The 25,670-nt window shown below is 42.5% G+C and overlaps 1 protein-coding gene across 1 annotated transcript in view; it reads left to right on the top strand.

The window, feature by feature from the left end:
- The window catches only part of SRPK2 (SRSF protein kinase 2), a 197,105-nt gene that overhangs the window by 76,880 nt on the left and 94,555 nt on the right, over positions 1 to 25,670 (top strand). The window contains exon 4 of the mRNA XM_065423748.1: positions 17,825 to 17,976. Coding sequence (XP_065279820.1) covers positions 17,825 to 17,976 — 152 coding nt within the window. The remainder of the gene's footprint in view (positions 1 to 17,824; positions 17,977 to 25,670) is intronic.

Raw genomic sequence — 25,670 nt, 5'->3', positions numbered from 1 at the left:
TTAATCAACCATCAGTGATCCAATATCTTTCACAATATCCAGCTGAGCTTTCCTTTTATCAAAAGGAAGACTTACAAAGTAGCTTCAGAAATCAACACAGTTTGACAGTGTTCCACAACAGCATCATATATCTCGAATATAGGTCTAAAATATCTAACGAAAGGATATTAAAAAAGAGAAAAAATATCACTTAAGAATAGAATTATTCAGCACATAATTGATGGATGTCTTGAAGTCTGCTTCCATAGTTACTAAATGTAAGTAGCAGATTCTTCAGGCTTTTGTGACAAGTAACCTGCTGCCACGTTCTTGATAAACTGCTAGGTGAAGTATTGCTTATTTGGGTCTCAGGCCTTAAAAGTTTCTGAAACACAGCAAAAGTCTGTTGCTGCTTGATGGATATGATCTGAGGGGCAAAAAGATGATCTTGGCATCAACAAGCTAAAGTTTGATTTATCTTGCCATGGGTTCAATGTAGCTGGATGACAGAGAGCAATGCTAAAATTGCTCTCAAGTCTAAAAGTTCTGCAAAGTCTATGTATTACTTCTGTGGGATATGGGGAAAAAAGTATTAAAAAAACCAACATCATACCCTTTGAAGTGTTAGTATTAGTATTTGTGTGTATATTTCACTATTACTTTGTGTGTGGTGGTATATTTTGGCATTTCTTTTTTATTACGGTTTTACCCTATAACACTACTATAAATCTTTTACATACTCTTGATAATTATTTTTAAGAACCACATTTTTGCACTTCATTCTTACTGTAGACTGTTGCTGTGTGCTTTCTAAATGTAACTGAGTGAATAAATTGACTTTGAGAGCATTCATGGTTCCCTGCGAACAGTGTTGTACTTGTGCAATTTTTAACTAAAGATATCATCTGTTTTCAGTTTGAATCTACATAAGATGCAGGTGTTATTTTTTTAAACTCCTGTTGACGTGTATGTTATAATACAAATGCACTAGGGTATTACTGATAATATATCTTCTAAACTCAGGATATGTCCGTCCCACCGCACAAAGAAAAGTGATACTGTGGAACACTGTAATATTATTCAGTTATTAAAATTGGTTGCCCCAAAGCGGAGAGACCTTTAGAAGTCTTGGGGGGAATTCAAAGATCCATCAACATAATAAAGATATGTAGAGAGAACATGTGGCACTGTGGAACATTAAAGAAAAATTCCAACCTGTAATAGTAACCAAGGATGAGTCAGATTTTTTTCTTTTATTGACTGGGCACATTTTCTATAAAATAAAATGTCAGAGGCATTTTTGGAGAAAAGTAGTTAAACAAGTTATCTTTCATAATTTGAATGAAAAAATAGTTTACCAAGCTGAATTTTCAATATTTCACCTTCTAAATTGGAGTTCAAAATGTAAATAAAATTTGAAAAATTAGTAAATTTCTATGATTTTTATTCCACTGCAGACAGTTACTGTATGTTGTGCACATTGTTTAGACAGGAATAATTTAACAGTTCCACACAGTGAACAGAATGTTGGGAATCCTTAAGAAAGGGATAGATAATAAGACAGAAAATATATTGCCCCTGTATAAATCCAAGGTACGCCCACATTCTTGAGGAAGGCGACAGAGATGAAAACCAGCCTCATCAAATGTGTGCAGATTATGGATGGAAGTAACACCATGCGACCATGATAGCAGTGGTTAATACAGTTAATACTGCCTGCAGTTGTGGTCGCCCCATCTCAAAAAAGATATATTGGAATTGAAAAAGGTTTAGAAAAGGGCAACAAAAATGATTAGGGGTATGGAACGGCTGCCGTATTAGGAGAGATTAATAAGACTGGGACTTTTCAGCTTGGAAAACGGACGACTAAGGGGGAATATGATAGAGGTCTACAAAATCATGACTGGTGTGGAGAAAGTAAATAAGGAAGTGTTATTTACTCCTTCTCATTACACAAGAACTAGGGGCCACCAAATGAAATAGGCAGCAGATTTAAAATAAACAAAAGGAAGTATTTTTTCACACAATGCACAGTCAACCTGTGGAACTCCTTGCCAGAGGATGTTGTGAAGGCCAAGACTGTAACAGGGTTCAAAAAAGAACTAGATAAATTCATGGAGGATAGGTCTATCCATGGCTATTAGCCAGGATGGACAGGGATGGTGTCCCTAGCCTCTGTTTGCCAGAAGCTGAGAATGGGCGACAGGGGATGGATCACTTGATGATTACCTGTTCTGTTCATTCCCTTTGAGGCACCTGGCATTGGCCACTGTCGAAAGACAGGATACTGGGCTAGATGGACCTTTGGTTTGACCCAGTATGGCCATTCTTATGTTTTTATGTGCCAACACATCCCTTGCATTTACAGGCCCCAGTGCATGCTGCAGTGGCATTTCTGCAGCTACAGCATTGTGATATGATCCCTTTGACATATCCACAGGTAACACATTTCTGCACAGCTTCTGGGGATTGGCTACAGTGACATTAGCTTGGGTACCAGTTCTCCATTGTGTTTGGTCCGACCCATATTCTCTGGTGAGGGTAATGTGGGATTGTTGCAGTTTGCCTGCTTCCATACCATGGCTGGAATGCAGGCTCTTTGGATGTGACAGAGCAAAGGATTGCTTTTTGAGGACAGTGCTTCTGTTGATTGAAACTTGGTGAACAATATCACCTGTGCTTTCTCGCAGCTCTCATCATCATGAGTTTAACCGTAAGCTCCAGTCTGCTCCCATTCACAATCCAGATATATATGTAATGGCAGAGACATTGAATTCTAGATGAGTGACCAGGACATGTAGATGGGGCAGTGAATTAAATATTAATTCATATACTGAAAAAATAGTAACTTACATGCAATTTAAATTTTAGGCATTCCTACTAAAGTTCTTTAACATGGCTAACTTCTACATTGCTATTTGTGCAAGTATAACTTTAACACTGCCACAGAAAGTTTCCCATGATTCTCAATAGTACTAATTGTATGGCCAAATATTTAAAAACTTTGGGTGGGAAATGCAGGAAATAAGAAGTGGAGGAAAAAAGCCTAAAAAATTAAAATTATTCCTATTGAACAAGTACTTCAAGGGGAGAAAAAGATTTTCTAGACAGCTTTCACGTGTCTGAAATAACTAATAACTGAGCCAAGCTCTTCTGATTCATTATTAACTCATTCTTTTTTGGTCCAAAAACTTGGGTGGAGATGATGAAAGCTATGATTGCTAATTATAATCCTAAACATGGCAAGAAAAAAATGGGTTAAATTTAATTTCCAGTGTGTCTTTTTTTTTTTTTTTTATTAACTGCCCTAAATACTTTCCTGTTTTTTAGCAGAGTCAGAAACTGTTCAGGACACGAAAGAACATGGTTTGCTTTTTAGAAGATACTCTACTTCTTTTGTGGTTCCTCAAAAATATTATTCCAGAGGTTAACTGCTCAATAATACTATTGTATTTGTGCAGCCTCTAGCACTATGGGCTCCCACTTTTATTTGTGAACTTTGTGTGCAACCACAGTACAAATAAATAGTCATATTAATGAAGGAAGTCCCTATTTTAAAAGTTTAATAACTTTCACTCCAGATAATGTTAGAAAATGAAGCATGTTGTCATTGTATAATTATGCTTTCCAACACTGCCACATCAATATGCTTGTGCTCCGATCTAGAGAGATCCCTGCCAGGCTGGTGGAGACAGTGAAATCATCAGAATAAACAAAGGCTTGAAATTGGACATCACTATCTTTCCTTCAGTCTTACCATCTTCTAACACAATTAGAGTTTGTTGTGATGATAAGATGGTGTCAATGTAAGTCAGTTGATAAGATGGTACAGCTAGGATTGCCAACTTTCTAATCACACAAAACCGAACATCCTAGCCTTGTCCCTTCCCCAAGGCACCGCCCTGCTCTTTCCCTGAGGCCCCGCCCGCCGATCACTACATTCCCCCTCCCTCGGTGGCTTGCTCTCCCCCACTATCACTCACTTTCACTGGGCTGGGGCTGGGGCAGGGGGTTGGGGTGTGGGAGGGGGTGATGGCTCTAACTGGGGGTGGGGCCAAAAATGGGTTCAGGGTGTGGGAGGGGGCTTCAGGCTGGGGCAGGGAGTTGGGGTGCGGGAGGGGGTGAAGGCTCTGGCTGGGGGTGTGGGCTCTGGGGTGGGGCTGGGGATGAGGGGATGATTGCAAAGCAAAGTCAGTGCAAGTTATCCTGTCTAAACTTTGTAAGGAAATTTAAATGCAAACCAACATTTTAAATTTGAGATATAAAGTCATAAAAGCAACATTCAGTTTTCATTTAACATGCCATGACCTGTTCGAGTTGCTATGTTGTGCGTAATCATTGCAGCAGTCTTGGTGCTTTACCAGAGGATCCTAAAATCTTCATTATGACTGGAAAAATACATATTTTGTCAATCTATTATATAAAGATGCCTTTTTGTGAATTTCTTTATGAATATTACAATATCTTTGTAGAGAAGTAGACAGAACAGTTAACATAGTATGTAAAGCTCCCACTTCTTACTAAACTGATCTATTTTAAAAATTTGAACTATTTCAGTACACATTTTCCAGGCATCCACATTTCATCAAGATATATTATTTATTCCCCTAACTGAATTCATTTGTAAACTATATACTATTTTGAGAACAGTCTCTTCTCCATACAGAAACTTATAAAGATGTTTTTTAAATCAGTGGATAGTTTCACCCTGCTGCTGTTTTACTGGAGTCCTTACTTGCATAAATCGTTACCAGTGGAAAAATAAAAAATACAAAAGTAAAAAATGACAAAAGTCATGTTTTCCACATAGTCATAAGAAATGAAACCGAAGCATGTTGGATTATGGAATTTAATAAATATATTAAAATATTTTACATTGGCCTTGCAGTCACATTTTAAAATTCATATTCACTGTACACACCATGTATTATAGAATGATTGCTACTGGTTTAAAAGTAATTTGTTGAATCAGCAAATGTCAGTTTTAAGTCCTGAGCAACATGTGCTATATTGGTTCAAGAGATTGAAGGCTGCTCCATATACATAATTATATGCAGTCCATGGATTCACCGCAGAAATTAGTTTTTGTTAATTCACCCTGGTAGTTTGTTAGGTGTGGCCATTTAAAGCACGATTCTATGCTGAATAGTATTACTTTTCTTATCATAACCTGTCATAAGCTCACTTTCAGTCATGTGTTCAACCCACTTCTTTCATGATATATGAATACATACATGTAGTGATCATAGAAATTAAAGAAAGAAAAGTCTAATTAGTTTATTTTGTCCATACCCTGACAATGGAGAGAGCCTGACGTCGTCGGGTTACTATGCCCTCATGTCCTGGGATTTAAGAACTGCTGCCTCTATATCCTGGAGGGAGCGCATCTCACAGCACGTTGCGACATCTGCAGGTCCTTTCTATTGCGGATCTGCAAGGCTTGTCTCCTGCGTCTCTGCAGATTTCTCATGGAGGAAGCACTCCAGCCCCGTGCAGTGTCCCAATTCTGGACTGGTGGAACCGGTGGTGAGCGCCCCACCCTCTTCATCCCTCCTGCCCAAAGCACGAGAAGGCCAAGAAGGAGAGCTGCAAGCGATCCCCTGGACATCACAGCAGGTCCCCATCGTGGACTGCTGTGATGCACAGCGTTTCCTACCCGAGCTGTGCCCGGTTGGGTGAGATGCTGCGTGCAGAACCCACTATGTCACTCCCTATGACTACACATGTGGCGGGAAAGAAGGCAAAGAGGAAGAAAGAGGCACTGGTACAGTTGGCTCCCGTGCTTGCTGTGCAGCATGACAGCCTTCTGAGGCATGCTTCTCCACCTCAACGGGAGTCCCCTGCTCTGCTCTCTGCATCCCCTTCCCCCGCTTTGGCGGTCAGCGGGATGTATCCTGGACACCTGGACAGGTTGAACCGCTGCTCCCAATGGTGTACCTCAACCTGCTGTATCCGTTATCCCTGCTCCTCTTGGCTCCACAGCCACCTACACCAGCGAATGTGCCACTCCTCTTGGGCTGGGATCCACACCCGATGGTTGTGGGACTGCCCACATTGATGGCCCTGCCGCTGCCAGAGGCCTCTTCAGACTCAGAGGGCTTTTCAGAGGAAGAGCCATCATTCTCCCCGGTATCCCGGTGCAGCTCAGACTTCTGGGTGCATCCGCCACACCAGATGGGCTACCCCCGGTCCCACCACGGTAGTATCCCTATTCTTGGGGCCCACAGTACCCACTGGACCTGACCCCATGGCAGCAATGACCCACATAGGATCTGTATCACTGCCCGTACACGTCTTCACAGGCCTCGCACCCTTCCATCCGGGCCCTTCTGCTGGAACCGTCCACCTTGGACCCAGAAGCAGACCTAGAGTGTGACCCGGGGCCGCTGGCCCCGATGGCAGCATCCTCCTATCAGGACGAAGCCCTGATTCCCCCAACCCTCTTGCCTCCTGATGATCACCGCTTATACCGGGGATGCTGCAGAGGGTGGCCCTTGTTTTCGGTATCCCCTTGGAGGAAGTCCAGGGCCAACCCCATCAGCTGCTGGATACCTTTAGCTTCAAGGACCGGCACGCATGGCTCTGCCCATCAATGAGGCCATCCTCCACCCCCTTGAGAGGTCTGGCACAACCTAGTGTCCTGCGCCCCAACAGCTAAGAGGGTAGAACATCGCTACTTTGTGACATCCAAAGGGGCTAATTTCCTTTTTTCTCACCTTGCCCCGGCTTTGCTGGTGGTGCACACAGCAACGGAACGGGCAAGTCAGCACTGCTCTACCTTCACCCCTCCAGATAGGGCAGCAAAGTGCCTAGATCTGCTCAGATGCAAACTTTACTCATCCGCGGCCCTGCAGTTTCGCATTTCGAACTACCAGGCTCTGCCAGGCAAAGTATGATTTCAGTAATTATGCCAAGCTGGCAGAGTTCTTGGAGGATATCCCACAGGATGAATAACACAGGTTCCAAGCCCTGGTGGAGGAAGACCGCTTTATCGACAAGGTCAGTCTTCTGGCAGCAGTGAATACGGCAGACACATCCTCCTGCATGCTGGCCACAGGTGGTGTTATACCCTGAGAGGCCTTCCTGGAACCTTCAGGCTTTCCCAGGGAAGTCCAGTCCACCATCCAGGACCTCCCCTTAGACGAGGACAAACTGGTCTCTGCTAAGATGGATGAGGCCCTTCACTTCCTGAAGGACTCTAGGGTGATCCTCTGGTCTCTGGGGATTTAGAACCTGGCCCTCTGCCGCCAGCACGATAAGCTGCCATTCTGTCCAGGCCCCTACCCCCCATACCAGCCCACCTACACCTGGTACCAGGAGCCTGCTAAATGGTGCCCCAGATCCTAGCTTCCGCGCCCATCAGCCACCATCACCTCCTCCGTCGTGTCATGGCACCAACCAAGTTCTGTATGGTGATGCTCACATCGATCATTCCCTCCCTTCCCCAGAAGGTGTGGTTCAAAGCCCTTGACAAGAAAGATATATACTTCAATTTCGATATCCAGCCAGCCCACTGCAAGTTCCTCCACCTCTGTCTGGGTGAGAACCGCTATCAGTTCAGAGTACTCCCCTTGAGCATTGCCATGGCCTCAAGGGTCTTCACCAAGGTCTTCACGGTTGTTGCAGCCCACTTTTGCTGTCTGGGGCTCTCTGTGTTCCCTTACATGGATGACTGGTTCCTGGTGGCACCAACCTCGCCAAAACAACATCAGCTGTTGCTGCTCTCCACTTGCTCCTTGCCTCCCTCGGCATCTGTGTCAACGAGGAAAAATCCATGCTTCTCCCGATGCAGATGATCCATTTCATTGAGGTGTTCCTGGATTCCGTAGCAGCTTGGGCCCTCCCAGCGGACTGCTTTGCTGCCCTCACGGCCCTCATGGTGACCCCGTGCCACAACTCATGCATGATAGTATACTGCTGTCTCTTTCTCCTTGGCCACATGGCGCCCTGCACCCATGTGACGCCACGTGCCTGCTTCCACATGCACTGTCTACCATTGTGGCTTCTCTTGGGCTGCAGTTCCCAAATCAACCATCAGGACTCGGCCCTGACTCTCTTGCTTTCGGTCTGCACCTCCCTCACCTGGTGGACTGATCCCGGCAAGGTGCTATGCAGCCTCCTGTTCACCACTACTGTCCCTACAGCCATCCTTACCCATGGATACCTCCCTAGCTGGATGGGGTGCATATCTACATGGCCATGACACAGAAGGGACATGGGCTCCCAATGAGGTGCGCATGCACAGCAACGACTTGGAACTGCACATGGTCTGCCTAGCTTGTCATGCGTCCCTGCCTCTTCTCCACAATCGGCACATCCAGATACTCTCGGACAATACCACCTCTGTGCCATACATAAACAGACAGGGAGGCACCCTGTCCCCATTGCTCTGCACAGGGACCATCTGCCTCTGGAACTGGTGTCTTCGCCACAATGTCATGCCCTATGCAGTGTACCTTCTGGGGACGCGAAACTCCTTGGGAGAAGCACTCAGCTGGACCTGGTACCTCTACCACTAGATGGAGCTCCTCGCCCCCTGCTCTGTCTGCTGGGTCTGGGGAACCCCTCGTTGGGACCTCTTTGCCACTTGCGAGAACTGCAAGTTCCACCTCCACAGCTCCTGGGGTGCCAGAGGTCGCGATTCCAAGGGCAACACCCTTCTCCTTCCATGGCACGTGCAGTCTCCAATATGCCTTTCCCACCCTTTCCTTCCTTCCCCAAGTTCTGTGCAAGATCCGCCGCAACTGGGCCATGGTCCTCCTGGTAGCCCCATGCTGGATTTGACAGTTCTGGTTTCCCGATCTACACAGACTGTCCGCCCACCCACCAATCAGTCTCTGCCCTGCCTGACCTCCTCACCCAGGAACATGGCAGGGTTCGACATGCAACTCAGGCCCACTTCAGCTGATGGACTGGTTTTTGGACTTGCATGTAGACAGTGCCTGCTCCACACCCATCCTCCGTATACTTAGGCACAACAGACGGTACTCTACATGGGCATGTTACATCGCAAAATGGAAGAGCTTCACCTCCTGGGTGCAATGTCACCGCCTTCCCCTCCAGGACATCTCTGTGCTTGTCGTCCTAGACTACCTCTTGGAACTTAAGGACTCAGGCCTTGCACTTAGCTCTGTCTGTGTCCACCTTGCGGCCTCAGCTCCTTCTTCTCCTCAGTGGATGGACACTCGGTGTTCACTCACCCTACCACTACTCAGTTTATGAAGGGCCTGAAGAACTGCTTCCCGTCGGTCCTTACACCTACACCCGCCCCTGCCCCCCGCCGTTAATCTGGTGCTGTCTGCCCTCACTAGGCCTCCCTTTGAACCACTGGGCATGTGCTCCCTCTCACACATATCCATGAAGGTCCACTTGCTGGCCAGCGAATTTGCGGCCATCATGTCTGATCCCCTATATGGTCTTCCATAAGGACAAAGTCTCCCTAAGTTCCTCCGAAAAGTCATCTCTGACTTCCACCTCAACCAGTTGATCCATCGCCCGGTCTTCCATCCTAACCCGCATGCCACTTCTATGGACAGGACGCTGCACTCCCTGGACATCTGACATGCACTAGCATTCTACTTGGACATGCACCTTTTGCACCTCCCCACACTTCTCTGTGGCTATTGCGGAATGGTCGAGGGGGCAGGCCCTCTCCTCACAGCACATATCCAAGTGGATCTTTTCATGCATCATGGAATGCTATGCATGTTCCAATGCCGCACCGGCCAGCAGAATTATGGCTCACTCCACAAGGGTGCATGTGACCTCCCTGGCAGAAGTCCCCATGCACGATATCTGCCGTGCAGTGACCCGGCACTCTGTCCATACCTTCAGCGCACTACACCATTGACAAGTGGGCAGCCAAAGATGCGACCATGGGACCTGCTGTCCTGCAGCAGGCGATAACTTTCTTGTCCTTTTGCCTGCCTCTGAGCTGATCACTGCTTTGTACTCATCTGCATTTGGAATACATACAGTGACCATCATTCGAAGAATAACAGGAGGTTACTTTCCTGTAACTGGAGGTTCTTCAAAATGTGTGGTCCCTATCTGTATTCCAGTATCTGCTCATCGTCCCCTCTGCTGCAGACAGTCTATTCAGCGGTAGGATGGTGACTGAGCACAAGGCAACAAAAGACACATATGCGGGTCAACAGACACTGCTGCTGAAAACTTCAGGCTCCAGCGCATGGCATGTATGCGCACCCACTTTTGGAATATAAATAAGGATCACACATCTTAAAGAATCTCCAGTTACAGGTAAGTAATAGGGATATAAATACTGTTTAAACATTTAACTGTTTAAACGATTAAAAATATTTCATTTAAACAGTTAACCGATTAAAGGGCTGGCCAGCCGGCATGGCTGGAGCCAATCCAGCCAGTGCAGCTGGGACTGGGGCTGCTCGGGCCGGCGGGGCTGGAGCTGTTGCGGCTGGAGTCGCTCCGGGCGGCGTGGCTGGGGCCGCTCCAGGCCGGCTGGAGTGCCCAGGGGTTAACAGTTAAGGCGGGTTAGACTAATATGTACCGGTTAGACTAATACGTAACCGGCAAGACTAATAGGTACCGGTTATGTCGTTAACATTTTACATCCCTAGTAAGTAACCTCCTCTGCTGCGTCATAGCAACCTTCAAACATTTTCGATTTGGGTGGGTGGGTGAGAGGAAGAGACTGAGACTTTTGCACTCCAGAGCCTGGTAATTAGGGCACTGGCCTGGAATGCAGATTCCAGTCTCTTCTCTCCTTGATTCAGTGTAGAATACTTCATCCCACATCACTCTGAATCAGGCAGAGCAGGGACTTGAACCTGAGTCTCCCAGGGCATTGACCTAGGCACTAGGCTTTCAGAATATGAGACTTTCTCAATAAAACTTCACAAAGCAAATGTTTTTTAAACCAGTATATGTCCATGAGATGTTTCAGCGTTGACTAAAATGTTTTCACGAGCTCTAATGGTTAGATTTGATAGAGACAAGATTACATCTATGTATCTATATATATAAAGTCTCTTACAACAGCATTCACTGTCCACAAGTGCTTTAGACAATGATGAAAAACGCCATTCTAACCCTCCTTTTTCAGTTGTCCTTTAACTTAAATAGTTTCTTTGGAGTCAAGGCCGGCTCCAGCTTTTCTGCCACCCCAAGTGGCAAAAAAAAAAGAAAAGAAAAGAGCGGCGGCACTTCGGCGACAGCTCAGTCACGGCGCTTCTTCTGCGGCAGTTCGGCAGCGGGTCCTCCCTTTCTTCCTCTTCGGCGGTAATTCGGCGGCAGCTCAAAGAGGAAGAGAGGAAATGAGGGACCCGCCGCTGAAGACCCGGACGTGCCGCCCCGATACCGGACAGAGTGCCGCCCCTTTGAATTGGCCACCCCAAGCACCTGCTTCCTGCGCTGGTGCCTGGAGCCAGCCCTGTTTCGAGTTGAAAATGTCTGTGCGTGGTCTTATCCCAGGGGTGAATTACTTTTTGGAAGTTTGAGTTAATTTTGCTTCTAGCCGTCAGTCCTGAGACTGAAGCCTAGGTGCGCCAATCCATTATTCACAGTATATTCAGAGAACAAGAATTACAGGTACATTTTTGTTTGTTTTAATTGCAGTGATTTCTGCAATCAATTCATTTAAAAAAAGAGAGAGAGAAAAAGAACAAAATAAAAAATAAGATATCATCCAATTAATTCACTGAGATTTCAGATAAGGCAAGTGCATTGTGTTGGGGTGGGAGATATTTCCTATTCCAAGAATATCTTTAGCTTCTCATTGTGGCTTTTATCTGAGATAAAGCTTAGAGGTAGTCTCACTCTCTAATGATAAAATAGTTCAATTTTGCCTTAGTGGAGCGCAAGGTTTGTTCATCTCTGTGACTCAAAATAAAACAGACAAGATTATAATAAGGTCCACAAATATGTATATGTCCAATGCTATGGTTTTTGAGGTTAATAATGTTAAGCTAATTTAGAGGTTTGACAGAAACAAGCTGAAAAACCTTTGAGCAAGTTTAATGAGGCCTCAGGTCTCCAATAAATTTTAACGATCATAAGCCTAGTAAGTTTCTTCTATTACATATTATATAAATGTCTCTAGTCTCTGTTTTCCAGAAGCTGGGGATGGGCGACGGGATGGATCACTTGATGATTACCTATTCTGTTCATTCCCTCTGAAGCATCTGGCATTGGCCACTGTTGGAAGACAGGATACTGGGCTAGATGGACCCTTGGTCTGACCCATTATGGCCGTTCTTATGTTATTATTTAAATGATTTTTCCATTTACATACGATGTATACTGGCAGCTGGTGATGGCAGTAGAAATCATAGCCAGTTGCCATGGCAACATTATGAAGTACTGCAAGAAATGCAAATACTGTACTGTGATCAGTTGGTGTATTATTCCTCCTATCTTTCTGCATGGAAGAGATTCAGACCTACATTTTTAAACATAAAATGTATTTCTACTTGTAGTCCTTCTTTTGCAGCAGCCTCATATTTCATTCCTTAAAGATGTGGGTCTACAGAGATGCTGTCAAGAGACTAGTAGAATCATATACTTCAAGTAATCCCTGAACTTTCTTTTATTAAATGTATGGAGGAGTATTCCTGTAACTTTCTATTCAATGTTTTTCCTGTTAGCAGTTACATTGGCCAGGAGAGTTAGTAAATTCAGGGGATTTATTCATCTGGAATCCTTATATGCAGTTGTTCCCAGAAGTGGTGATTCTCAGGCCTGCAGCAGAATTTTCTGTCCCCCAAAATTCTTTTTACTTCAGCCAGTCTGTTTTCATTCTGTGTGTACCAAGACCTTCCACAACTAGGAGAATCAGATGTGTACTTTAGATGTGATCAGGTCATTCAAATTTTGTTTACATAAAGCTAAAAAAAATTGGATGCAATTTCAGGATTAGTTGAGGGACATAAGGGGTACAAAGGCATCCATGTCCACTATTCTCAGATGGATACATTCAGTAACTTGTCAGAGCTACAAATTGTTCATACAAGATTGCCCTCCCTCTGTGAGGGCTTACTCATTCAGACACGTGGCTATTCCCCATGCAGAACAATGTTTCGTTCAAATAACTTCTCTGTATGGCTACCTGGTGTTCAGTGTATTCTTATCCATCACTTTAAAGTAGCTGTGTTGTCTTTGTCTGACTTTTGGACAAAGGGTTCTGGCGTTTTTCTTGCTTTTCCTTTATTAAAACTCTTCATGTGGTGTGGGAAGAAAGAAGAAAAGCAAAAAATTAGCAAACAAAAAACGCCTCTCAAACAAAAGCTGTTTATTCTTTTGGTTAAAATTTCCTGGTGTTTTAAATTTCTCTGTCATTTGTGAAGATGGGTTTTCCTGCTGGCTACTTCACAGTTGTAAGGGATCTTGGAGCACCAGTTGCCCACAAGAGAGGACAGAAAAATTTACTTACCCATCCATAATTTTTCTTTCTCTGAAGTGGGCACCTCGTGCTCTACAAGACCACATGCAGGCTATCACCAAATTTTGCATTACATTCAAGCTGCAGGGGAAATACTTCAATCCTTCCTTTTTCTCTTTTGGAGCATTCCTACAGAGAGATTGAGAGCCAGGGATCTGACTTTGCTGTAATTCTTCATTTCCATTTTTTGTATAATAAACAAATAAGATAAAGTATCCTGCCTGGAGATATCTAATCTGTTGTAATGATATTAATTAGAACTGATAGTTTTGTCATCTTAGCTTGGGCAATTGACAGGGGAGTGAAAGGGAGTCATTTCTCTGAAGAGCTCCACCTGCTGGCAGAACATTCTAAAGATAGACAGGTTTTTTGTTTTATTTTTTAAAAAGAGGAGCCTCCAGGCTTTGAAAGTTGAGGAGGAATAATCCAGTTATAATGGATCACAGAGCGCAGGGTGCCCCATGTAGAAAAAAAAAATTACAATGAGTGAGTATGTTTTAGCGTGTGTGTGTTAGATTAATATTTGGGATGTTATAAAAGTGCAATAATGTAAATAATCTTTAGTTAGAAATCTTACTGCATTACATAGAAAGTTTGATAATGCTGCTTTAAAAAATATTAATTGAAGTTGGTATATGTGCTTTTTGCTATAATTTAAAACTTTAGCATTTTGACTCTTTAATGCCAAAGGTGTGTTAAAGTCCACTTAACAAATGTAAATACAACATTTTTAAAAATTAGCATTTTGGTAGTCTTTATAGTTATAAATAAAATCACAACAATAACTAATTTTATATTTATTTCATACATCTCAAAGAAGGATACAAGAGTAGCTTTCATAGTATCTGATTGTTCAATAAGAGGACTTCTAAAGTAACCCTGTTAGTGCTCCTTCATAAGCACTGGCACAGCTGAGTACTGTGAAATATTGTAGTAGAGGGAGAACAAAATTTAACATTGGTAAAGTATCATAACTAGTTTTTATTAAACTATTTGACGAAAATTCAGGCAGCCAAATGAAGTGTTAGATATAGTCACCAGTTTTATGTGATCTATAGCATGTGTTCAGTTTAAAAAAACCCACAAAAGTGGAGAAGTGCTTTCATAGCTAATCACCCAGTTGTTGTCTTTCCCCATCCTCTTCTCAGGCAGCAAATAAATGTAACCTTTCCAGAGATGCCAGTCTTACAGGCTCCATAGACAAAACAGAACTCTCTAATTTTAAATCAACACTTTATACCTTGTAAGTAAAATGCTAAATAGCCAGATAAGAAACTATTTCAAGAATCCTCCTTCCATCCTTCCTTGTTCCAACGATTGCTAATATAACATACACAAAGGTCAGTAAGAACAACCTATCCCTGAATTCCCAGCTAGCAAATATAACAAGGATTGCAACAGAAAAAAAAAAAAACTCTTCTTTAAACAAATCAAATATAGTAAGTTGGAAAAGTCTCAAATGAAGCTTCATTTTGTTAGACTATTTCTCCAGAAGTATCTGCTTTTTCAAATTCTAAAAGTATGGACTACTTTGGGCCTTTGGAGAGAGGTTCTTGATATGCCTTGTTGTTTACTTCAAGATGAGTAATGAAAAGTTAGAGTCCTATTTCTGAGATAACTCCCAGTTCTCCCTTAAGTACTGTCAATATCTGGTGCAGAAATAGAACAGTAGCTCCTTGCTACTAAATCACTGTAGATTCATTGTAGCTTTAGCATCTTGCACAGTTCTCTCCCTCAGAGAGAGGGTTTAGTGAGTAATGTATTGCTAAATTTTATAGTGCCAGAACCCTGTCCTCCACTCCTGACCTCACAGCTGCTCCCGATCCTTCTCCCCCACCACCCTCTCCACTCTACGGCCCACTTCATACCTGCCCCCCCACCCTTTCTCTCTTCCTCTTCTCTCCTCCTTCTCTCACCTATCACTTTCCCTCTGCACCCAACACTCTGCTCTACTTGCCTCTTGGCGTAGGTGTCTGGTGAAAATATTCTTTGGTGGTGGTGGGGGGTGGGGAGTAAGGGGGGATGGAGTATATTCTAGCTGGCTATTATTGCCATACTCTCTGAAACATTATCCAATGTAGAATCTCATGGCTGAAGTTAGTTACTGTAGTTTCTAAAGTCATATAATCCAATATGATGATTCCAAACATTCAGAAATATGCCCTTGTTACCTGACTCACTGTTTTCAGGTATGCCAACCAAGTGCAAGTTCATGATTGTGCATTTGTTTTCTAGCTCATCAGTCTTAATGTTGAACTGTTTACAGTCCTTGACCACGGTATCCAAAATGGCCTCATGTCCAGAAGATGAAGTTTCAAGGTTTGTGACATGGAGCTTTACACTGTGAATTCTTTTTTAAAATGGATTAGAGCTTTTTGTCAACATCCAGCTGGGCTTGAATGCTATCTGTTCATTTATGTAATAAATCCAAGCTTTTGGAGATGGTAGATTTCAGGTCCATTAATTGATCTTGTAGTAAGATTGATGGTGATTGGGCTGAGGATGTTTTTGTGAGACCAAATTCAGTTTTCTTTCAGTCAAAAATGGCAGTACAGAGATGAATGACACTAACAAAAAAGGAAGAATAAAAGGAATAAAAATTAATCCAATTCCTTGAAAGAAATATTTAGAAACACAATTGCTATATGTAGAGCCTTGCAAATCTGCGGATATCTGCTTTATATCCGCGGACCATGTTTGAAGATCATGGATTGGATGCAGATACAAATTTTATATTCACGCAGGACTCTAGCTATATGACTTATGCATGCATTTTTCCTTCCCCTGTTTCTATTCTCTCCCATTCAAATCTTTAATTTTTTATAATTGTTTATTCCTGCCTATAGCTTAGCAAAAAAGATGCTGAAAGATATTCAAAATTGTCTTTCTAAATCTCAGAATTTACTCAGAATGTAATTACACTTCTTCCATTTGTTTCTGGAGGAGGTGGAGGAGGGATAAATTTGATACTCATGCAGGTTCTAATATTGCTTAGAGCAAAGGCATAGCAGCTGGTGTGCAGGCTGCCCCATATTGCCAAGGAAACTTATTTCTGACCAACTGTACCTTGCTATTCCAAATGCTGTATTTTCCCAAACAGACTGTATGTTGTGCAAAAAAATGGAGGGGTATGTGTTGTGATATGGATATATGTAGGACTGAGGTAAATCCACCTAAATAATTTTTTGTTATGATCAAGGAGCAGTATTTGAATTTAGATTTCCAGAGTTGAAAAGTTAACATGTTACACCAATGTATTTTCCTGTCCTCAATTGTTGTGGTTTTAATGGAGAGACACTGGTAATTTAAATGAGATCTTTCAGAGAGCTGGGATTTGCAATAGATGTGAAAATAAGCATAGATAGTTATGGCTGATGATGTAAGGCTCAGATCAACCTTGCCTACAGCACTACGATATATTACTGATCTCTTTTTCTGCAAATAAGATTTTCTGTATACTTGTAAGTATGAATACAACCCCCCCTCTGCCCGCACAACATCAACCTATTTGAGAGAAAAGAAAAAAATGTTTAGCAGATAGGTACCTAAATGTCCTCTTTTTCTTACGTGTATAACTGGTGACAACCAAAATGTGAAAATCTGACAAAACTCTGAGCTTCAAAATACTAATTGTAATTATTCTAATTATCGTATATGAAATGTATTCTAAATAGCTAAACCAAGAAGACATCTCACTTATAGGATATCTCTTATCTTCAGAAGCCAGAACATTTATGAGAGTACAAAATGTCTTTAACAATTCACTATTTCAAAAACATATTTGGTAAAAATCTGTGTGTTTCCATTGATCGATTCCATTGCATATTTTGAGCAAAGGCTAGCTAAAAAGCTTAGACTTTTCTTCCTATTTACTACTACTTGCTCCTTCCATATTGAGGTGATTTTCTACATTACTGATAGAAATTAGATATGAAAAAAGCCTATTGAGTCATCTAGTTTATTTCAATAGCCGTTGGAGGATTGCTCCCTGCAATATGTTCTTGAAACTTCTTTGTTTGCTGTCACAGAGGAAACTTGGTATAACTTGTCCACGTTGGTCATCTTTGAGGAATATTCTTTCTTGATTCCAAGTACTTCAGACTCTAAAAGCATATGTGCAGTATTTCATGTATTGGTTAGGAATTTGTAATATTTTTATATGTCTAATTATTCCTGATACTGTAAACCTTTATGAGCTGTTTCAGTGTAATGATCTACCTTCATGTGAAAGCTATATCTCGTCTTGCCAGCTTTACCTACATACATTTTTGGAAATACCTGGGGTATTACCAGATAATATAAAGAATAACTGTGGGAAAATAAATGAGATGTATTTCACTAAAATTCGAAAGATGGATTTTGTGGCTAAACCCTCAATTAGCATCCTGACCAAGCTTCTCAGTAAATGTACTTTCTTTTCATTTTCAGGCCAGAGCCTCAACAGAAAGCTCCATCTGCACCTCCACCTCCACCTCCGCCCCCACCTCCGCCCCTGCCAGAGCCAGCACCACCAGAACCAGAGGAGGAGATTCTGGGATCTGATGATGAGGAGCAAGAAGATCCTGCAGATTATTGCAAAGGTTTGTGTAATTAAGCACTATATAAAAAGTTGAATGTTAAATAGTAAACATCTATATAGCCCTTGACAACTTTGGTCCTCAAGAGCCACTTGAATGGTCTTCTTTTAGAGTGAAGCTTATGCTTTTGTGTGGTAGAGACAGAGTTTTCTTAGTGCTGGTCCTAGATTATGGAATTCACTCCTGCACGAACCAAGGGTATGTCTACACTAGAGAGACTATACAGGCATTGCTATGTCACTGTAGCTATGTTGGCATAACCCTGTAGTACAGATGCTGCCTATATGTTGGTGTAGGAGCACCACCTCCCTGATTGATGGTAGCTATAAGTCGATGGAAACATTCTTCTGTTGACATAGCTTCATCTATACAGGGGATTAGTTTGGCATAACTGTGTCGGGCAGGGAGTGCTTTTTTCCCCACACACCTGACCAACGTAATTATGTTGATCTAATTTTTAAGTGTAGACCAAGCCTAAGAATGGCCACAAAAGTCACCATTTTCTGTCTATGCGATACTTATCACTTTTATTTATTTTACTTTCCCCTAGGCAAAGGAATGGAGAGAACATTTTTGGACCAACATTAGACACATTATTTTTTAACTCTGCAAGGCTTTTAAATAGTTTGGTAACTGGGATGATATAATGATATAATAACCTATACTTAGAATAGAATTTATTTCTCTGATTCTTCCCTCTAACTTCTCTGCACCATTGAGACTCACATTCACTCACTGGAAATCTTCTGAACCTGTCCTTGTACACTATATGGAAACTTTACTCATGCCTTTCTTATTCTGCTATTCTGCCTGACTTACGATGTGCATGGGCTAATTAGATCATCAGCTAGTCCAATTGCCCCAACTTCTGCAGGGAGTCTTGGCACCATATCTTGGGGCATCACTGGGAATCTGGTAAAGTACAAAACATTATTTTAGTGGAGAATGCAGATAAACTCAAGACAAGTGAAAGACAAGTAAATGTTGAGCAAAACACGTTAATGTGAACCAGGAGCAATCAAAAAAGTGCAGATCTGTTGCCCCATGAGAACTCCTGTTCTTAGTGTTATGCATGTTACATCACATAGGTGCATAATTTTGTCAGAGCATTCCATACACTAAAGAATTTCTAAAAAATATTCTTTAAATTTGGATAAGGCCAGAGTAAAGTCTTGTAATTGTTGAAGGTATGTTTTGGTTGCTGTCAATCTTGCTCTAATTCTACCAGTTGTACAGTAAAATTATGCAGTTTTATTTAAAAACCCAAACCAGTTTTTGTGTAGCTTAGTAAATGCCACACTAATTACTCTTACAAAAATATTCCAAATACCAGGCTTTTCATGGGATGGAGGGGTTCTTTAAGCTCCAAAGATACCATTTTTTTTAAGTATCAGAGGGGTAGCCGTGTTAGTCTGAATCTGTAAAAAGCAACAGAGGGTCCTGTGGCACCTTTAAGACTAACAGAAGTATTGGAGCATAAGCTTTCGTGGGTGAATGCCCACTTCATCAGACGCAAGTAATGGAAATTTCCAGAGGCAGGTATAAATCAGTATGGAGATAACGAGGTTAGTTCAATCAGGGAGGGTGAGGTGCTCTGCTAGCAGTTGAGGTGTGAACACCAAGGGAGGAGAAACTGCTTCTGTAGTTGGATAGCCATTCACAGTCTTTGTTTAATCCTGATCTGATGGTGTCAAATTTGCAAATGAACTGGAGCTCAGCAGTTTCTCTTTGGAGACTGGTCCTGAAGTTTTTTTGCTTTAAGATGACTACCTTTACATCTGCTATTGTGTGGCCAGGGAGGTTGAAGTGTTCTCCTACAGGTTTTTGTATATTGCCATTCCTGATATCTGACTTGTGTCCATTTATCCTCTTGCGTAGTGACTGTCCAGTTTGGCCAATGTACATAGCAGAGGGGCATTGCTGGCACATGTTGGCATATATAACATAAAATAAGACAGGAGATCTACATTACACACTTGATGGCATATATAACATAAAATAAGACAGGAGATCTACATTACACACTTCACCTCTCTACAAAGGAAAAAGGACCGTAAGCTGTATAAAATCCTACCTGCCACATGGGGCCACAACAGGGGTACCCCTAACTCACCCAGCAATATCGTCAATTTATCCAGCTACACACTCAACCCAGCAGAAGAGTCTGTCCTATCTCGGGGACAGACTCTCTTTTTGCCCCAGCACCCCCACGAACATGATACAGTTCTGCGGTGATCTGGAAGCCTACTTTCGCCGCCTCCGACTCAAAGAATACTTCCAAGATATCACTGAACAGCGCACTGATACACAGATACCCTCCCACCAACAACACAGGAAGAAGAACTCCACATGGACTCCTCCTGAGGGTCGAAATGACAGTCTGGACCTATACATAGAATGCTTCCGCCGATGTGCACAGGCAGAAATTGTGGAAAAACAACATCGCTTGCCTCATAACCTAAGTCGTGCAGAACGCAATGCCATCCACAGCCTCAGAAACCACCCTGACATTATCATCAAAGAGGCTGATAAAGGAGGTGCTGTTGTCATCATGAACAGGTCTGACTACCAGAAGGAGGCTGCCAGACAACTCTCCAATACCAAATTCTACGGGCCACTTTCCTCAGATCCCACTGAGGAATACACTAAGAAACTGCACAATCTACTCAGGACACTCCCTACACTAACACAGGAACAAATCAACATACCCTTAGAGCCCCGACCGGGGTTATTCTATCTACTACCCAAGATCCACAAACCTGGAAATCCTGGACGCCCCATCATCTCGGGCGTTGGCACTCTCGCTGAAGGACTGTCTGGATATGTGGACTCCCTACTCAGACCCTACGCCACCAGCACTCCCAGCTATCTCCGTGACACCACTGATTTCCTGAGAAAACTACAATGCATTGGTGACCTCCCAGAAAACACCATCCTAGCCACCATGGATGTAGAGGCTCTCTACACAAACATCCCACACACAGATGGAATACAAGCTGTCAGGAACAGTATCCCTGATGATGACACAGCACAACTTGTTGCTGAGCTCTGTGACTTTATCCTCACGCACAATTATTTCAAATTTGGTGACAATATATACCTCCAGACCAGTGGCACCGCCATGGGCACCCGCATGGCCCCACAATATGCCAACATTTTTATGGCTGACCTGGAACAACGCTTCCTCAGCTCTCGTCCACTCACGCCCCTTCTCTACCTACGCTACATTGATGACATCTTCATCATCTGGACCCATGGGAAGGAGATCATGGAAGAATTCCACCATGATTTCAACAGCTTCCACCCCACCATCAACCTCAGCCTGGACCAATCTACACGGGAGGTCCACTTCCTAGATACCACAGTACAAATAAGCGATGGCCACGTTAACACCACCCTATACCGAAAACCCACCGACCGCTATGCCTACCTTCATGCCTCCAGCTTCCACCCCGGACACACCACACGATCCATCATCTACAGCCAAGCGCTGAGGTACAACCGCATCTGCTCCAACCCCTCAGACAGAGACCAACACCTACAAGATCTTCACCAAGCATTCTCAAAACTACGATACCCACACAAGGAAATAAGGAAACAAATCAACAGAGCCAGACGTGTACCCAGAAGCCTCCTGCTACAAGACAGGCCCAAAAAAGAAACCAACAGAACTCCACTGGCCATCACCTACAGTCCTCAGCTTAAACCTCTCCAACGCATCATCAGTGATCTACAACCCATCCTGGACAATGATCCCTCACTTTCACAGACCTTGGGAGGCAGGCCAGTCCTCGCCCACAGACAACCCGCCAACCTTAAGCATATTCTCACCAGCAACCACGCACTGCACCATAACAACTCTAACTCAGGAACCAACCCATGCAACAAACCTCGATGCCAACTCTGCCCACATATCTACACCAGCAGCACCATCACAGGACCTAACCAGATCAGCTACAACATCACCGGCTCATTGACCTGCACGTCCACCAATGTTATATATGCCATCATGTGCCAGCAATACCCCTCTGCTATGTACATTGGCCAAACTGGACAGTCACTACGCAAGAGGATAAATGGACACAAGTCAGATATCAGGAATGGCAATATACAAAAACCTGTAGGAGAACACTTCAACCTCCCTGGCCACACAATAGCAGATGTAAAGGTAGCCATCTTAAAGCAAAAAAACTTCAGGACCAGTCTCCAAAGAGAAACTGCTGAGCTCCAGTTCATTTGCAAATTTGACACCATCAGATCAGGATTAAACAAAGACTGTGAATGGCTATCCAACTACAGAAGCAGTTTCTCCTCCCTTGGTGTTCACACCTCAACTGCTAGCAGAGCACCTCACCCTCCCTGATTGAACTAACCTCGTTATCTCCATACTGATTTATACCTGCCTCTGGAAATTTCCATTACTTGCGTCTGATGAAGTGGGCATTCACCCACGAAAGCTTATGCTCCAATACTTCTGTTAGTCTTAAAGGTGCCACAGGACCCTCCATTTTTTTTAGCCAACTTTATTTCACTTCAAACCTTAATGCTCTATATCTTGATGACCACCATTCCTTTTTAGAAGAACTGGATGCTATTCCCTCTGAAACTGTCACTACTACCTCCAAATCAGCCAGGAGGACTACTGTAAAGCAACAGAATTCATACACCCTTCTCCTAAGGGCTGAGTGCAGTGACTTGCCAGTTTGTTCATCCACTTCCAGTCAAGCAAAAGAGGACCAAGTTCAATTCTTGATCTGATCATACATCTGGTCACTTACTGTGCTGTCAGTAGACTGTCAGCCCATCCAGTTATAGGCTTCAAAAACATAAGAATGGCCATGCTGGGTCAGACAAATGGTCCATCTAGCCCAGAATCCTGTCTTCTGGTAGTAGCTGGTGCCAGATGCTTCAGAGGGAATGAACAGAACAGGGCAATAAATGAGTGATCCATCCCCTGTCTTTCAGTCCCAGCATTTGGTAGTCAGAGGTTTAGGGACACCCAGAGCATGGGGTTGCATCCCTGTCCATCGTGGCTAATAGGCATGATTTCCCTTTACAAAAGCCGTGTTGACTCTTCCCCAACATGTCATGTTCATGTGCTTTATAATTTGTTCTTTATTATAGTTTCAACCATTTGCCTGGTACTAAAGCTAGGCTTACCTGCCTGTAATTGCGAGGATTGTCTCTGGAGTTATTTTTAAAAACCGGTGTTATATTAGCTATCCTCCAGTCATTTGGTACAGAAGCTGATTGAAGTGACAGGTTACAGACCTTAGTTAAGTATCAGAGAAGTGCATCTGAAGAAGTGAGGTTCTTACCCACGAAAGCTTATGCTCCCAATACTTCTGTTAGTCTTAAAGGTGCCACAGGACCCTCTGTTGCTTTTTACAAACCTTAGTTAGGAGCACTGCAATTTCATATTTGAGTTCCTTCAGAATTCTTGGGTGAATTCCATCTGGTCCTGGGGACTTATAACTCTTTACTTTTTTCAGTTTGTTCCAAAACCACCTCTATTGACATCTCAGTCTGGGAAAGTTCCTCAGATTTGTCACCTAAAAAAAATGGCTGAGGTTTGGGAATCTCTGTCACATCCTCTGCAGTGAAGACCAATGCAAAGACTTAATTTAGCTTCTCCACAATGGCCTTGTCTTCCTTGAGTGCCCTTTTAGCATCTAGATCGTCCAGTGGCCCCACTGATTGTTTGGCAGGCTTCCTACTTCTTATGTACTTAAAAAAAAATTTTTGCTGTTTAGTTTTTGTGTCTTTTACTAGTTGCTCTTCACATTCTTTTTTGGCTTGCCTGATTTTATTTTTACACTTGTCTTGCCAGAGTTTATGCTCCCTTCTACTTTCCTCAGAAGGATTCAACTTCCAGTTTTTAAAGGATGTCTTTTTGTCTCTAACCACCTCCTTTACATTGTTGTTTAGCAATGGTGGCAGTTTTTTGGTCCTCTTGCTGTTTTTTCTTTCTTGGGTTATAATTTAGCTTCTATTATGGTTAATTTCCCATGCACTTTGCAGGCATTTCACTCTTGTGACTGTTCGTCTTAATTCCTGTTTAACTAGCTTCCTCATTTTTGTGTAGTTCCCCCTTTTGAAGTTAAATGCTACTCTGTTGGGTTTCTGTGGTATTTTTGCCCTCCCCCTCCCCCCCCCGGATGTTAAATTTAATTACATTATGGTTGCTATTACTGAGCAGTTCAGTTATATTCACCTCTTGGATCAGATCTTGTGCGCCACTTAGGACTTTATCAAGAATTGCTCTTTGTGGGTTCCAGGACTAGCTGCTCCATGAAGCAGTCATTAATGGTATCTATACATTTTATATCTGCATCCAATCTTGAGGTGATATGTACCCAGTCAATATGGGGATAGTTGAAATCCTCCATTATTATTAGGTTTTCTGTTTTTGTAGCCTCTCTAATCTCCCTGAGCATTTCATAATCACCATCACCATCCTGGTCAAGTGGTCAGTAGTATTTTCCTACTGCTATCCTCATTATTCAAGCATGGACTTTCTATCCATAGAGATTTTGTGGTACAGTTTGATTAATTTAAGATTTGTACTATATTTGACGTTATGCTTTCTTTCACATGCTGTGCCACTCCCTCACCAGCATGACCTATTCTATCATTCCTATATAGTTTGTACCTTGGTATTACCGTGCCCCATTGATTATCATTGTTCCACTGAGTTTCTGTGATCACTATTATATTCAATATCTTCATTGAATACTAGGCACTCCCGTTCACCCATCTTAGTATTTAGACTTCTAGCCTTTGTATAATATAATTTAAATGTACCTAGCTTAAATGTGCTGTACTTAAAATGCTTTTTAAGGATATTTGACTTCCACAATGTTTGCTTACTTCGTAATGGTATAGCCTGATAACTGTAAACCTATCGATGACCCACTTATTTGTCCCGTTATCTATTCACAATGGCATATGAATGTGCAAATCTTTGCTTGCTATTTTAACTTTTGGCTACAAAATACATGCATCTTTTCACATGCTGCCTTAGACTGAGTTCTCATTTTTAATATCTCCCTTCCATGTTATTAGCTTTCTTTTTCAGGTAACCTCATATTTTAGCTAGCATTTTATTGATTTTTGTTTTATAATAAAAAAGTATGTTTTAACAGCATGTCATGACAATGCAGCCATGTCAATACATATACATCATACAACATTTGATCCTGTGCTAATACAGTTCCTAACAGTTAAGAACCTACTCTAAGTTAAAGCAGTATTGCAAGATGTGGGAAATAATCTAAATATCGAATATTGGTGTTATTCTGAGTTCACCGTGATGGAAATAAGTTCTTCATTAATTCCAAAAAAGGGAGAGTTAAATGGAAAAGAGAATGTAATTAAACCAGTTTGGCCATAAATAAATTATATAAAAAGAAAAAGCTCATTCTAAATATTCATCTGTGTATCAAATAGAGTGGTTCCAAAACATATGTAATATCTTTAGGGCTTGATCCTATTCCTACTGAAGTAATTGGGATCCTTTCCATTTTCTTGTTGGGAGTTTAGTTTTATCTATATCTGCTGGAAAAATAAATGTTTTCTTATCAGAATAACTGTACTTACAAAGAAAGTTTCCTTTGGTTGAATGATTTGATATAAATGTTAGTCCTGGAGAATGCTAATTTTACCTCTGTTGAGCTGCATTTGGCTTCCTTTGGGAT

Source organism: Emys orbicularis, chromosome 1 (assembly GCF_028017835.1).
Source record: "Emys orbicularis isolate rEmyOrb1 chromosome 1, rEmyOrb1.hap1, whole genome shotgun sequence".
NCBI classification, from domain to species: Eukaryota; Metazoa; Chordata; order Testudines; family Emydidae; genus Emys; species Emys orbicularis.
Note: the sequence above shows the minus strand (reverse complement) of the source record. Positions and strands in the feature narration are given on the sequence as shown.